The 16,508-nt window shown below is 39.9% G+C and overlaps 1 protein-coding gene across 2 annotated transcripts in view; it reads left to right on the forward strand.

Annotated features, from left to right (window-relative positions):
* The first annotated feature begins 1,242 nt into the window (after positions 1 to 1,242).
* The window catches only part of MAP3K3 (mitogen-activated protein kinase kinase kinase 3), a 29,972-nt gene continuing 14,706 nt past the window's right edge, over positions 1,243 to 16,508 (forward strand). The window contains exons 1-6 of one of the 2 annotated variants that reach the window (XM_009577954.1): positions 1,243 to 1,359; positions 1,711 to 1,800; positions 4,863 to 4,903; positions 8,957 to 9,056; positions 10,345 to 10,458; positions 13,931 to 14,051. In XM_009577954.1, the coding sequence (XP_009576249.1) occupies positions 1,264 to 1,359; positions 1,711 to 1,800; positions 4,863 to 4,903; positions 8,957 to 9,056; positions 10,345 to 10,458; positions 13,931 to 14,051 (562 nt within the window). In that variant the 5' untranslated portion in view covers positions 1,243 to 1,263. The remainder of the gene's footprint in view (positions 1,360 to 1,710; positions 1,801 to 4,862; positions 4,904 to 8,956; positions 9,057 to 10,344; positions 10,459 to 13,930; positions 14,052 to 16,508) is intronic. The other variant, XM_009577955.1, reaches the window with a different exon arrangement.

A 16,508-nucleotide genomic window follows, 5' to 3' on the forward strand; every position in this document is an offset into this window, starting at 1 on the left:
GGATTTAACTGGACATATTATTTGCCAAGGCAACAACACTTTATCCCTAAAAACTCTTGAGTCCTGGTATGTGAAATGACAGCCCGGCAATCCAGTGGGCATGAGTGTGCCAACAGCAGATCCTCTCAGTGGCAGCATCTGATGCTGCTTTGTTACGTTGATGGCGCAGCGCCGAGGAGCAGAGCGGCTAGTGCAGTCCCGTTCTGAACCAAACTTCACATGTCAACTTTTTCTACCTTTTGCAGTATCGAGTAATTTAGGATTGTTATGCTTGCAAAAGCAAAGGATTCTTTTCAGTGGCTCTTAGACACCTTCTTACTTTACGTTAGCATCCATCACAGCCCAGCTACTATGCATTTCTGTCCTTTTTTGTGTCTCTGTTTTCTGGGCTTCACACAAAGTTCTGCTAAATATCACTTCTGCCCTCAAAACTAACAAGCAATGGAAGAACTTTAAATTGGTTGCATTAGGAATCTTAGCTTCGGAAAGTAATTTTCAGTCAGTAGTATGTATAAGAAATATTTCAGTGTGTGTTTTTTATTTTCCTGCATTTGCAAGAAGCCTTGAATTGAACCTGCTGCATTATATTCTGCCAGCAGACAGTGTTCTTAATGCTGTGCAATTTGAATCTGCTCAGTAGCTCTTGGAAGTCTCATAAAATGGTTTGAACTTCGTTCCATCAGCTTGTTTCGGGGAAAAGAGAGGAATGTGTTGGGGAAATCAGTGCAAGTGGATTTGAATTCAGAGATATTCTAAGATGACTCTTCGTCCAGACTTTCATTTTTCTTTCTACTGGCCGTGGTTTGTTCCGCTAGCAAGCAAGAATTCTAAGTTAACAGGATATAAAATTGGAAAGAACAGATTCTTACCAGGTTTTCCTTGGCAGAAGCACATCAGTTTGCCCTTCCTAAATGACCTATGATGATCTAGCAAATCTGTCCAAGTTGTACTGTTTGTTGTGAAGCAATTTGAACAGAACCAGGGGCTGGGGATATTTATTCTGCAATTTACTATGGCCAGATCCTTTTGTAACATTGGACTTAAAATTTATCCGTCTGTTTACTGCTTCATGATATAAGGTTGACTTTGGGCTTTTTATGACTAAATGAAATTACAGTGTATTTGCAAAGATCCTAAAAAGGGTCGTCTTTCTATGAGCTAGCAGAAAACAAGTGTAGAAGTGTTACAGTTGATATTCACCCAGGCAACTTACTACTAAAATTCTTGTGCATCACAGATGAACAAGAGGCCTTGAAATCCATCATGAAGGACCTGGTAGCACTCCAGATGAGCCGTCGTCACAGACTGACTGGATATGATACCATGAAGAATAAAGACACTGCTCACTCCAACAAACAGGTAACAGGCTATTTAATGAGTACGTGAAATCATTACCTGGAGGCAGAATGGACAGAGTAGGTTGACAGTGGGTCTGCTGTCTGTGTTCTGTCTTGCACTGCTGAAGGTGGATTAGCTTCCTCTTCTTGCTCAGGCTGTGTTGCCAATGTAATAGCTTTTTTATTTACTTACCTTTATGGTCTAGGGAGGATACCGTTTTGATAATTTGCAACATCTTAGTATTCTGCTTTCTTCCCACATGTGTTTTTGATGGGGTTTTGTCTGTGTAGATTAGCTAAAAAGTTTACCAAATGGTTTTCTGGTTTCACAGTCATATTACCATTTTTTTAAATGACTTTATTATTTTTAAAGAAAAAACACAATGCCAGCAGTCCACCCCTCTTGGGCAGCCCTGCAATAACAAACCAGTGTGCCTCTGCAGTGGAAGAAAAAAAAATTCCGGTAAGAAAACTGCCTTCCTATTCAATATTAGCAATTATAAATTAGGAGCATGTTTTAAACTTGTGTGCAGTGACCTTTACAGAATTCATTTAAGCAGGTATGGGAGGCCAGGAAGGCTTTTCTTTACTGACTCTGTCGTGATGTAGCAGGATGATGCACTTTTCATTGTAACGGAGATAATACTTAAATTCAAAGGGAAGCAGGGAACTGAGAAGCGTAATGATGAAAAGGAAACAAGTATTTCCATCTCTGATGCAGAAGAAGGCCTCTGCAGTTTAAAGCTGCATAAAGCAGTCTGTCGGATAATGAGCTAATGTTGGTCTCATCTTCACATGATTCAGACTGCATGAGAATACAGAATGAAGATCTCGATAAGAGGTAGTCAAACTGAAGAACAGTGAAGGGGATTGTCTGAAAGGACTGGCTTTAGTGAAGCTGTAATAAACCTTGCTTCAGTGAAAAAGGAAACAGCTATTTACAGGTATCTGAATAGAGGCAGCATCCTTAACAGGGAGGGTTGTCTGGAGTTACCCAGTCATATGTCACATGAAGACAGGAATGAAACTAATCCTTATTTGGGTATGGGGATGCGAAGTCCATTTTCTAAAAGAAATACTTTTCCCAGGTAATAAGTGGCAGGGTCAATCCTTTAAAATATCTCTACATTCATTTTACATTGCTAGAGCTTTTTTTCCAAAGAGAAAACTATTGCATTGACTTTGTGGTAGAAAGAAAGGACAGAATAATACCGTTGTGCCAGTGTATGCTGCGTATCATTTGAATGAAATACTTGAATGCAAAAGAACAGTTTCAGTCAAGAATTCTTTGTCCATTACTGTCTTTAAAAATGAAATCAAGTTATTTACAGTTAGACTAACATTAACAGAAGTTGCTTATATCAGTAAAATAACTCTTTCCAGTTATATCCTTATTACAGGCTTAAGCTTTTTGGAGCAGGCTTTAAAGTTCATGTCTGTCTCTTTCTTATGCTTTGTCTGCTCATAATCTACTTGTTCAGCTGGGATATGGGATTTCCTTGAATGTGCTGGACAAATCCGTAGATGGAGTAATACAAAATCCTCTCCAAATCACTTTGAAACGTAAATTCAGAGATGTCTTAAATCAAAATCTGTAATCATTATTTATGATACCGCATCACAGAACTGGAACGCTAAAGCACCAAACTTGGATTTGCTTTCTTACTCATCTCTTAGGACAGTTTATGAGAGTTGCTTTAAAAAGTGGTTTATATAGGTGATAGGTTCACTGCTTTCAAAGGAAACGAAAAGCAGTAGATGTTTAACTCCTCTAGGTTCTCTCTGAAATTTAAACACTAAGACCACTTTAAATACCTTTCCGTAGATCTTTGAAAAATAGACACAAATGGCCAGTGTCTGATCCTTTTGGAAAAATCATCAGGAGATAGATGCCAGATTCGCCCCCCACCCTTCCCTTTATTACCAATTACAGGTTTGAAAGCGTGCAATGCTGTTGAGAAAGATATTTTAGTTTGATTAGGTACCAGCAAGTGGAAGAAAGGTTTCTAAAGAGCCCTGAAGATCTTTTAGTGTAGTCTAGTTTTAACTAGTGAGAGCTTTGTCACTTAGCTGTTTCATGACCTAAAACACATCTTGAGGTCAGAAATTTAATCTGAAAAATTGCTTTAATTCAATTTAATCTGAACAGTCCTGTTTAGTTCCCTACTACTTAGGACTACTTAGAACAGTATAGCCTTCCTTCCCTGAAAATCCCTAATATAAAGGGATCATTCCTTCATCCATTATGCCTACGAAACAGCTGTTTCATCAGTAGTTGGCTGGTGGACATCTTTTATAGTTTATTATTCCTATGCTGTTTGTTGCATTTTTCCTTTGCTGCTCAATTAAAATGAGTTCTCTAGAATTTGCTTCATTTTGGTGTCTTTCTAGAGTAAGTTCTTTCTCTTCCCGCATCTGAGAAAACGTCTTTGGTAAGGTTACGTGTAAATTACCCACCTGCAGATGATTGTTGCTCTGATTGGGAAGCTCATTTGTCATGATCAATTCTGTACCTACAGTACTGCTGCAGGAATACCGTGTACTCGCAGTGATTGCGTGGGTCCCTTTGAACTGCATTCTTGACCACTAGGCCTGCCAGATACTTCCTCTAGCTAAAGAGCATTTCCTGGCCACATTTTTTTGAAGTTCCTAGATGTATGATTGCCTATTGTCTAAGGCTTTCACAGATGGCTTAATCTATTCCAATCACATAAATTGTGCAGTAGAAATTATGGAGTCTTATCAGAGCAGATTTTTCCCTTTTATTTTTATCTTTGTGACCTAAATTGGGATTTGAACTTTGATCTCCAGAGTTGAAAGTTCAGCATGTTGACTCTTCCGTGCCACATAGCATCTCCTGAGTTTACAGTGAAATGCACAGTGCTTTTAACCATCTGCCAGATATGGATGATGACCCCTTTGCACTTTAAAAGATGGCACATAGTTAACTTGTTTGTAACTTCATGGTTTGAGTTTCAGGGGCTGCATTTTTGCAAAGCGGAGATTTAGTCTGTGTCTTAAGAATAAAGCAGGTAGCACGTTCCCTGTATCTCTCTCTTTTTTGCCATAGTAGAAATTGTGCTTGCTTTGAGAATGCCCAAAGAAAATTAGCTTCAGTTCAGATTAATATGCAGTTGGACTCAATTTCAGATTTTTGCCATGCAGTATTAAAGATGGATTAATTTTTCTTAAAGTGTATTTCAGCGTCCTCTGTTTAAGTGACAGTTAATAAAAATTACAACTTAGTTTTTACCCCTTTTCTTGTCTTTCTCCTTCAGCAATTTCTCCATTCCTCATGGTGCTGTGTTCACATGTCAGCCACTTGTTGTCCACAGTCTGCTTCAGCTTTCATGGAGAAAGTTATCAGACTTATGTTCTGGTTAGCCTTTTGAGGAGTTGATGCCTGCTGCAATCACAAATTGACCTGCTTTGTGTTTGGGCTTTAAAATCATTATATGATCCATTTGTGTGCTTTTATGTATGCCAGAGTTTTCATTGAAGAACCTTTTGTTCTTCCTTCTGCAGAATGATGTAAGGATAAAGTTTGAACATAACGGGGAAAGACGGTAAGTCTGTCTTCACTACTTTGATTCTTTGCTTAGTAGAATAATTTAGTCATTAGTAATTTAGGTTAAATGTTTTGTTGGCTTTACTTTCCTTGTTCCTGAATGAAAAACACACAGTAAAGGCAACAGCAAACAGGTCATACACAACTTGGTTATTTTAAAAAATGTGTGTCATGTAACACTTTGATTTATTTCCATAGTATCTATTTGTAAGTGAATTGCAGTAATATTACAAAAGCTGTCCAGGCTGAAATAAATTCAGCCTGATAGTCTTATTTCAGTTATGTTCCCTATTTGTTTCGTTTAACTAAAACCAAATGAAACTGATCAAATTAGTGTCGTTCTTTTCTAGCTTCTCACTTCCTGATGATCTGTCACTATCACTGTTCTGCTGTGACTGAGCAACAGATACAGCAAGGGAGGATTTTTTCATTTGTCTAAAAGTTTCCCTGTTATTTCCTCTGATACTTGGTTTTGAGACACTTCCTTTTACAAAAAAACGAATTAACTGAAGTAGCATTTTCGCTGTTTACAATATTGCTTCCAATGGATAAAATTGCCTAGACATTTCAAAGTAGGTCTCAAAAAGCCCCTTACCTGCCATCTAATTGAGAGGAACCCCGGATATTGTTATGGCTGTTCAGTGGCTGTGTGAACATACGGAAAGGCTCCAAACTTGTTTGCAGCCTCTTTGAGGCTGCTCTTGAGCTCTTGCTGAGGGGAAAAAGGGATCTTGATGCTAGGTTCCAGTTTCCTTTTTCTGAAGAAATTAGTTGGATTGTAAGCATGAATTTGTGCTACTCTTCACAGACATCCTATGGGAATCCTTTGGTTTCTCCCATCTCAGACAGTACTTTCAACAGTTTCATGATAAAATGCAAATTTAGTGTTGATATTATAACAGTGCAAGTTGTATGTAGTGATCCTAACAGCCTGTTACTAGCAAAGCTTACTGGCTGAGCTGCTTAAGCTCTTCCTTAAGTATCCTCCGTTGTCAAATTAAGAGATTTTTCGTAAAACAGAAAAGCAGAGGCATTTAAAGCAGACGGCAGAGGATAATTTGTAAAGTCTTCCTCAAAAATTGAACTGTTTCATTCACCAAAGTACTACGTGGTGAATTCTGTCACTAAAAAAAACCTGACTTTTGGGCCTTGAGAAGAAAATTTGAAAGTAATCATAGCTGGGATCTACTGCCGCCTTTGTCAGCCAAATCTTCTCAGCACTCTACTGTGTCACAGGCATTGTGTGGACTATAGCAGAGTCACCGTGTGACATGTCAATTTATTGTGATACCATGGTAGGACAAGGTAACTCAGAAGCAAAATCTTGTCACCACAGTCCTATCATCTTGCATGTCTTCTGCCTGGGTGCATTTAAGATGGCACAGAGCTTAGGGGAGAAGAAAGGTTTTTTTTCTGAAGTAACATTAAAATGAAAAGGTTGATTGTGTGTTAGTCTAATTATGCAGTTACGCTCGCCTGAATTCCCCATTCCCAAAGTGGTATGCAGTTACAGACAGCAAGCTTGCACCGAGAATGTAAGTGTGTGTGCTTGGTTTCAGAGGAGCTGCCAGATCTAACCACAAATATTTAAGGTGGTCAGGCAGGAATGGGCTCCTTAAACCCTGCAGTCCATGATTTTGTGTTAGAAGAGTGCACGGAGTTTTTAAACTAATAGAATTTGTGGCACCTGAGAACAGCTCTGCTTTTTAATGCATTGAGTGTAGAATGGAAGCCTTTATAAGGGACTTCGGCTCAACTGAGAGCTAAATTACGTTTGTGTGGTGCCAGAGTACTGTAATTTCATGGATGGGTTTCTTAGTAATATGTAGAAAATGTTATTGTGGGCTGCTTTTTAACAAGGACAATTATTTCTAAATAGCTGAACGTTGTAGGTCTGGTAGCAAGATGAACCCTTCCTGGGAAGGGGCTAAGGAAGCCAACTAACACTAGAGCTATTTAAAACAAAAGCTGCGTATCGTGAAAGGATACTGAGTGCTGGCGAAGCAGGCTGGATGGACATTTTGGAAACTAAGCCTTCTATCCAAAGCATGGGTTCAGCACAAACTCGTGTGAGCTTCCCCAGAGGTGATTTCACTGATCTCAGAGAATTGCCCCTGTGAGCAAGACAGGTCTTGAGTTTCTGCATTCTATTCAGGTCCTCCTATTTCTGCCTGATGGCAAAATTGTTAAGTGGTGCTAATAATCAAGCTTTTTGGGGCAGTATTTCAGGTATGCCGAAGCAGAGTTGTTTCAAGGTGCAGCAGTGGGGTAAGCAGCTATCGAAGTGGTCTAATAGCTTTCAGAACGATGGTGGCTGTCAGCCGTGTCCCAGAGCTGTTTGTTTAGCTTGCCAGTAGTGCAGACGCAGCGTGGTCTCGTGGCCCATGGAAGCAGATGGCGAGAAGTCTGGTTGCAGGAGCCCGAAGGCAGGAACAACCAACCATCTGGGCCTCGTGCAGCAGAGGGATGAAAAGTGTGTTTCTGAGCAGTAGACATCCTTGGTTTGCTAGAATAGTGGGTTGTAAACTATAGTTCACATTTGAATCCTCCAGGTCTTGACCCAGGATATTTCACTCACTGATTCTTCTGAAGAGGGTGAAAATTGTCCTTTTCCACGGCTGTCAAGGTAGCGACTTTCTGAGTACTTGGCAACTTCCTACAGAAAAACAGTCCACCAAAATAAACAGTTTTAGATGCTTTGCTGGAACTTCATATTACTACTTTGCCTAAAGCATTAGAGTTTCTATTCCAAGGTAGGCAAAACAGTAATAAAAACAAAGAAAAGTATACTGTCATTTTCTGAAAAGCATGCATGTGCCACAGGATTCTGCAGGGCTCCCCTAGGCCGGCTGTGCCTGTTGCCATCTTGCATTTCTTGAGGCCGTTTGTGTTTGTGAGTCTAAAACTCCTGCCATTCAACTGGCGAAGAAACGGCTGAGTGCCAGAACTGGGGGTTTAGTGTGTCACAAGGTCTGGGCTCAGGGAAAGCGATCAGCATAATTTACATCTGTGCATATTTTGCGTGTCAGTCGGTGAAGGTGCCCAGAGATGCATTGCATGTGAAAAATACTCGTGAGGGAGGAAGCATGAGAGTATGAGACGGATCTGTCTTATGTGAATATTCTGTCTTAGATATCTGTCTTACATGAATATGCTGAATTATTGCAAGTCAGCTGTGCCACTGCTATTACAGCTGAAGCAATATTGAAGTTTTGATCTATTTGGCGTCTGTAATTAAAAAAAAAAAAGGCAATTTTTTTAAAATAAAGCAAGCCGTGAGTGACAAACGGTTGCACAGTTACAGTTGGATTTGACTTCAACTCTTAAGAAAAAGTCCCTGCTGTGTTGCACAGAATTTGAAGGATAACTGCAGAGACAGTGTAGTGAGTCTGTGATTCAGATGTTTGGAGATGTTTGAGTTGAGCATGCAGAGGGCTAACTGTGACATTATGCTTAGACAGACCACCTTTGGGAAAGAGGGTTTTCAGATTCCTTCAGTCCTCCTGCTGGTGCCTTCCCTCAGGAGTTCAGGACTAACTTTGCTGTGGGAATGTTTGTTGAAACCTTTCAACTGGAACGCGTTTTGGAAATTTTTAGGGAGTGAGTTTTGAGTTCAGATATTGGAGTACTTAAACGAAATACTTTTTTGTTCTTTGGGCCTTCTGCAGCTTTTAATTCAACTCTCACTGAATGTATTTGTTTGTGTTTTGTGCCTGAGTCAGTATCCTTTAAGCCAGAGTGCATAGGAGATTTGTATCCTGTTATGTGGAAGAAATTTATTCAGTAAAGGATACTTTTCTGTCCAGGGACAAAGGCATTCTATTTGAAATCTTGAGTTGAATATTGCATTTTGACAAACCATTTGGAAATGGACCACAGATCAAGAATTCCTTGCTAAAATAATTAATATCAATCCAAATTAGAAAGGTTTAGTACCTGCTTGAGGATGAAAGGAGAACATTCAAATGTGGTTTTAATGGTTCAGCCACCTAATTTGGTTCCATTGTCAAGTATATCTCTGATTTCAATCAGTGATTCTCTTTCGTTCCAGAATTATCCCATTTGTCCGTCCCGTGCGCTATGAAGATGTGCAACAGAAAGTGAAAACAGCCTTTGGCCAGCCACTGGACCTCCACTACATGAACAATGAGGTACAGAGCGTTGTTACCAGTGCTCAGAGCGTGTAACACTCTCTCTGGATGACACCTCCTTTTCCCATCCCAAATTCTGTACCCTTAGATTTAATTGTCAGTTCTTCCCTCTAATACGAACCATAGTTTGAATCACTCTGCTCCAGAGGAAAACATGCTGATACTGACAAAGCATGGCACTGATGTGTGTATTGTACAAACATCAGCATCTTGCTTCCTTGCACTGGTATTGTTTGGGAGACTCTCTTGGGGAAGTAAAAAAAGGTATTTGAAGTATTTTGACTGTCAAAAGCAACTATTGCAAGCCAATATATATGCAGTCTGAAGACTGCAGGCAGTCCCAGAGTCATGTTTTCAGCTGCCTGATAGCAGAGTCAGCTGCCTGACCAGCAGCAGCCATCCAGCCATTTGTAACACGTTTACCTCCTGCTGGCTGCAACACTTTCTGCTTATTGCCCAGCTTGTAGGCAAACAAGGGGAGTTAGAGAACCAGGGAAGGCTGTCTGGTATGAGATGCTATAGGGGGGCTGTGGGCATTGTCATTGGAATAGCATTGGTCTCTGAGAAACTGGGTAGTCCGTGTTAATAATCTGAAGTATTTTGTTGGCTTTCTCCCTCTGGACACCCTGGCTTTTCCTTGGGTTTTTTTGTTGTGGTGTTGCCCTGCCACCATTCGGGACTGCATCCCTCCTGAGAGAGATGCAAAACCCCATTCACCAGTAGGAATCAGACAAAAATGAAAGGGGTTCTTCAGTGTTAATAACATTCACGTTTTGAATTGTGAGTGGGCTGTAGCATAGAGGGTGTCTAAGCATAATTTCATGGGGTCTTACTAGCAAGTTTTAAATGCTGCTTTGATTCTCTCTTTCAAAGTCTTAATCTTCTTTGTACTAGTCTCTATCTGAAACCCAATTTTCACTTGATCGTTAGGTCTGGATTCAGAAGTATTCTGAGACAATGTTCTCATTAGGGAGTCAGGGGCCTGTCTCTAACTTGTTCTTTGCAAACAACAAATTCAGGTAGCAATTAATATTTTTATGGATGTGCCTAGGAGAAATTTGCTTAGGGTCAGCCATTTCTCTGATGGCATGGGAGGAAAACCTTGTTAAAAAAGACAGTGAGACAGTATTGTAATGAAAATTTGTGGAATAATTGAGCAATCAGAATCCTATCTTGTGGTTTTTTTTTTTTTCTTTTTCTAATGTTTGTTTAAATACCTATTGTAGAAGTAGACTTATTTTTTCTGTCTTTTCTAATAATTTTTTTTTTCCTGTTCTTTATTTTGCAGCTATCTATTCCTTTGAAAAATCAAGATGACCTGGATAAAGCAGTAGATCTCTTAGACCGAAGCTCTAATGTGAAAAGCCTTAGAATATTATTGCTGTCTCAGGACAGAAACCATGTAGGTAACAACTTCTGTAACTGCAGCAAAGTGAAGGTTTTTACCCTTAAGTCTCTGAAACATGATGGTAGCCTTATCTGAGAGTAACAGGAGTTAGTAAAATGACTCTTCACAGACACAAATGCATATGTTTATCCTCTTTGCTTTGGCTTAGCTGTAGGTATCTCTTTTTTTTTTTTTTTTTTTCTTCCTTCCCTCTCCCCCAGCTTCATCAGCTGTTCAGGGCCTAAAACATTGCAGCTTTTTAAGCTGTAATATGAAGGCCATTTTATATCAAATACCCAATGACTGTATTCAGAAAACAATGAATTTGGTTCACAGAGAGCTTTTTTTACCTTTGATTAATAGCACAATGTTGAAAGTGCGTGTAATTATCTTGCCTTTAAGAAAGCACAGGTTGTCCTTGAAGACAAGCTATTAGCACTTTTTTTCCTGGGTGAGAAGCCTAAGGACAGCTCCCAATGATTTTTCAGTTCTGTAGCTTAATGCATTGAATCCAGCCTTACTCTGTAGAAACTAAGTTGCTTTTAGCTGATAATGGTGTATTCACACCTAAGATGAATTTGATTGTGTCTTGGTTCACTTTCCTGTACCACAGGTGGCTGTGGCAGTGAGTGTCAATGTAGTTTGCAGTTTTCAGCAGAAAAGATCATAACATGAGAAGTCAGTCTTTAAGTCAAGCTCCCAAAGCTGCCCGTTTTGGACAGTGAATTGGACTGCAAGCTGGAGAGGGCAAAAAGAGTCAGAAGTTTTCTTCTTTATTCCTGATCTGTGACTGGAGAACTTTGTTCACTCAACCGATGTCTTTTTTTTTTTCAGAATTAAGGTCATATAGCTTTTCAAGCTAAAGACCTTGATAGCTTAGATATTTTATTTGCAAATTACCAAATTCTCTTGAAGAGTGTGACACAAAAAGCTACTCTGTCTTGACAGCTCTGTTGGTAGTAGCTTGTCAATCTTGAATGTTCATCCCTGTTCAAGTTCTGCAGGCTGTGAGCTCAAACTCTTGGAATAATCACACCTGTAATTCTTGGAACTGTCAGGAGAACTTAAATACACTTCTCGCTATTTTTGAATTTGATAATCCATGTTAATAGAAATACAAAGACCTTCAGGAGTGTTAACAGCCTTTCCCCAAATGACTGAATGCCAAAAGCTGGAAAGGTGTAGGAGGGGATGATGCTGTTGCTTGTCGTATGCCCTTTCCCTAAGCATTTGTTACTGGCTGTTCTGGAGACAATACTTGGCAATAAGGCCTTTGGTCTGACCTAGTGTAGTCAGACTTTGTTCTGTGTTGTTAGGAAATAGTCTGTAAAAAGTGGCCTCAACTTTTGGTATAACACAGTGAAACAATCCTCTTTTACAGCCCTCTCTTAATTTCGGTGTCTTCAGACTGCAAATCAGATGTTAAATGATACTATTTAAACTTTACATAAGCCACCTACAGTAAACACTTAGTAAATCTCACCCCTACACCAGCCAGTAGCCAGTAGTGTGCTGTTGTCCTTTTATTAGCTGTTTTTTCCTCTTTTGCTCAAAGCAGAAACAAACAGCGAAGTCTTCAGTAAGTGCCACTGTTTCCCCCCTCTCCTCCGACTTCCTCTTCAGCTCTGAGTTGCCTGGCAGGAGAGCCCTACATGTGATAAAGCAAAAGCCCACAAGTCTGAAGGAGGTTTCTTGGCTGCATGATCTCATCCCACTGAGGGAGCGGGAAGCATTATTTTTCCTGAAGTACAGGATGCAGATTTTGTTTTGGTTGTGCTCTTTTCTTTTTCTGGGGATGGAAAGGTAATGCCGTGACTTTGGCACAAATACGTATATAAAACAAATTAACTTTACAGCAGTAGCTGTGTGACTAGTACTGAGAGCCTGTGTTTGTGAATAGCATTTGTATTAATTTTCTTGTGCCTCTTTCTGTGGCTCATTTGTGCTTTTTTTTATCAAGCAACTCACTTCTGTTGTCAGTCCTTTCTTTGTGTTTAGAAGCTAATGGGAAGAACTGGTTAAGTTGAACACCTAGAGTACTAAGGCCAGACCGTCCACATAAATGGTGTGACCTCTGCACCCTTTATTCAGCTCCCATGAATCTACTCATGCTAGAGTTTATGTAATTTAAATCAGGCTACCTCCTTGCTCTGTGCAAGGGTAAGTGCTTATTAAATGAGCAGCTATTCTTTACTTTTTTGATTGTGTGGCATCACACCTTGTTTGCTAGTCATATTCAAATAATTTTCAGAAGACAGAATTAATTTCTTTGGGGTCTCTTTGGTTCATCTCAATGAAATAAATGCTTTACAAGCATTAGTTAAATTCTGTAACACACAAGAGGAAGGGACTATTATATCCTCTTGTAAAACTAGGTACTTTGGGACAACAGGATTAAAATTGAAAGTGTCCACTAGTATTGAGTGTCTGCTTTGACATGCATAGGATCTCATTTGCTTGGGGAGGTTGGAAGTTCACAGTATTTCATATGTTCAGACCTTAGTGCACCATCTTCAGATTGTTGGTGTCCTGTTCAGTCCTGTGTTAAGAGCCCATGTTCCCTGTATCATCCATGGAAACAGCACAGAGGTGTGAGCTGCCTGAAGCTGCAGCCTAAATATTTCCAAGTGTGCACCCTCTGGAGTCTGAAGTGGCCTTGCAGTTTCTCATGGCAGAGCTGCGCATAACTGCTGCACAAGGAGGGCAACAGTTCTGCTGGGCAGCATCCTACTGCCCTAAATTGCAAAACCATCCTGCAGTTCCTCTTCCTACAAAGCGTGCTGGAGTTACCCCTTCCATCTTTCTCAACAAATCGGGGAGAAGTCCTTTGACATGTCTTCTGTCATTCCTCTTCCTGCTTTGAATGAGATGAAGGCACTGTGGGAAAATGATCTTTAATTAGATTATGTTTATGTAAGTTCAGGGAAGGATAAATAAAAGCAACACAGGCAGCATTCATCTTGGCATCTCCAAACTCTTTGTGCTCTTAAACTCTCTAGAACTTATTTTCACTTAGATGGTCTGAATTGTCAGTTTACTTTTAAAAGATTGTGGGGAGTCAAGTTGCTATCTAACTGCTTCTGAAAGAGTGCAAGATTCATAATTTATCTTTGCTGGCCAAGATGGCTGATAGAAACTGGAGGTTCTTCCATGGTCTGGTCTCAGTGAGTGGTATGAGCCCCTTCTTGGTTTTATAAGTAGCTGCTAATGGAAGACAAACATTGAGACTTGTAAATCCTGCATTCGATTTCAGGCTGGAGGGTAGCATGCTCTAGTTGTTCGACTCCTGTTTTACACCATAATTGTAAAGCTTGCTCTTTGCTGCCTTTATTGTTTGCGTTCTGTGAAGTTAATAAGATCACAGGCTCTAGAGCTGTTTCTCAGCTACTTTCTTGCTACTAAACATAATGATATTTTTGAAACTGTGGCCAGACTGCTTGAGCTCCTCAGTCTCATTTTATTTTATTTTCTTCATTTTACCCAACAGACCAGTTCTTCACCCCATTCTGGACTGCCCAAACAAGTCAGGATTAAAACTTCCCAATCTGTGGGGGATGTGAACACACCCTATCAGCAGCCAGAACCCAGAAGTAGGCATCTGTCTGTCAGTGAGTATTTTTGCCACTTCTGCTTGTCTTTGTTTTGTGAAATCTATCTTTTGGGCACTAGTGTTTATGGTATAGCATTTATGAAAGCCATGAGAAATTGAAAGATTATTCTAGGACAGGGCAGTTCATTTTCAAAAGCTCTTAATATGTTTACAAAAGAATGTTTCAAAGTTCCTTACTAAGTTGTTGAACAGCTGAGGAGCTGCTAAAGGGGATGTCCTAAAGCCAGATTCATTGAGGTTAGAAATTTGGAAAGCTTACGTGAGTCCATTAAGCTTTTTATTTAGATTGGCAATTTCAGTTCATGAAACCTAGATTTGATTTTTTTTTTTTTTTTTTAAATGTTGGGCTTTGGAATCTGTCCTCACTCCTGTAATCAACCATTTTACTAGTAGCACAGGAATTGCCCCTGCGTATCTAACAAGTACCCTACATACTGAGTTCCCTAACCTTTCACACTGGTAATTATCAGATGAGTAGAGCACAAGGCTAGTATCATAGGTGACTGGCACAGCTGCACAAAAGTGGTGCAGAAAAGTCAGAGTGACTCTGAGAAAGAGTCAGTCAGAGTCAGAAAGACACTGAGAAGAAAAGTCAGAATAATATGTACCTTTGCCTCATTTCCTTTGTGTTTCTGTCAGCTTAGTGAACTCATATTTAGTGGAAGGGTCCATGTAAGACTCCTGTAATTTTTATGGTAGATTTGTCTGAGTCATCCCAATTTCTGTGTTCTAACCCCCTATATAACTATGCAGTACTATTCAAATCTGTGATTGAAGGATGCTCAAAGCTGTTAACTTTTTATGTGAAAAACTAAAACATCTGAAACTGCTTCAAAGACTTTTGGGTCCAAAAAAAAAAAAAAAAGTCTGTGGTTTAAAATCTGGTTCCTTGGTGTGAAATTCAGTGAGCAGTGAAAGAGCAGGAAGAAGGTGACCAACAATAGCCTAGTATGAAGGCTAGAGCCTGTGGTGTTCTGTGTAAATGACTTTTGCTTTAAAAGTGAGAAAAGCTAAGTTTTGTTGGAAACAGAAGCAGAGAATGGCTGTGTGTGTTACAACGGCTATTTTAGAGCTTGTCAGACCTAATGCTTCAGATGGCAGGTGCTGCAAATCACGAGGGCAGTACTAGGACCTGGGAATTGTTGTCACAGTTGTTTTGTTTCCAAGTTCTAAATCTGCTCCCTCTGTGGAAAAGGAGTGCTTCCGTTTCATTAACTGTGTAAACTTGAGGCATAATCATTAGAGGATTTTTAGATCAGTATTTGCAGTGCAATCTTAGTGTCAAATAATAAATCCGATTAAACTAGAACAGACAGTTTCCATATTGGGGGGTCTAAACCAGCGTCAGATCCACGCTGTTCTGACCAAAGGTAATTGGGAGAGTAAGCTCAGTAGAGATGGACTTGAGAACTAGACCAGTAGTTCTCAATACTAGACTTGTCTAGCAAACCTGTTTTTATCCTGTCTAGAGTCTGCTGATCCCCTCTTGTACAGTTTGCTTTTGTGAAGTAGCAAACAAACAAAGAAGTGCAGAAAGCTTGTGAAATACTGGGACAAAAAGAGTTTTCCCATCCTTTCTAGTTTAAGTTAATATGCATAAAAAGAGCAACATTCCTCAGTCCTATGAAGGCGGCAGTGGTATCCATGCACGTCTGAACATCACGTTTCTTTTTTCACAGACAAATTCAATGCCAACAATATTTTATTTAAAAAAAAAAAAAAATCTTTCTCCTTTATTGGCATTCTAAGGTATCCAAATAATGATGCCAAAGCTAACAGACTGTACAGAGTGTCTGTCATGGGTAAACTGTATAGTAATAAGGGGCCCCTTCTGTATCCCAGTTGTACAGACTGTTTCCTCTTATCCCAGCTTATGGACGCTTCCTGATTAGCCTGTCATTCATCAATCAAGAAAGCATTGGTTTTATTTTCTGAACATGTCAAAGTACCAGACTGTTAAATTATTAAGAGGTCCAGAAGAGTTCCAGTTCTGTCAGAGGTCTGATGGCAATAGCTCAGACTTGAATCAATTCTTTCTTCCTTCTCTTCTCCTATCTTTGATTTGGAAAAGGAATGTACCCGTTTCCTAGCGTTTCAGGCATAGAGACTTTCCTACTCATACCATGTCGTGCAATGAAAGTTGAAAGCAGCATTCAGCAAAAGTCATTTGCATGCAGGAGATATATGTATGTAGTTCCTGTCTTCTAAAGTGGACGGGCCTCAAGCCTGCTGTCACCAATTCAGAGGTTTGGAAGTAAAGATAACTTTTATGATTTAAAAAAAAAAAAAGTTGCTAAGCATTCTGGCAGCACTTGTGTTTTTTCCCTCACTTCCTTTGATATACATTGATTTAGTGCCGACTTCCTTTTCCTGCCCAGTGATGGTGGCCGTTCCACAATAGCGGCTGGGCTGATGCCAGCAGGACTTGGGCTCCCTTTGGCCAGCCATGGCATCG

This window comes from Fulmarus glacialis, unplaced genomic scaffold (assembly GCF_000690835.1).
Source record: "Fulmarus glacialis isolate BGI_N327 unplaced genomic scaffold, ASM69083v1 scaffold24135, whole genome shotgun sequence".
Lineage (NCBI taxonomy): Eukaryota > Metazoa > Chordata > Aves > Procellariiformes > Procellariidae > Fulmarus > Fulmarus glacialis.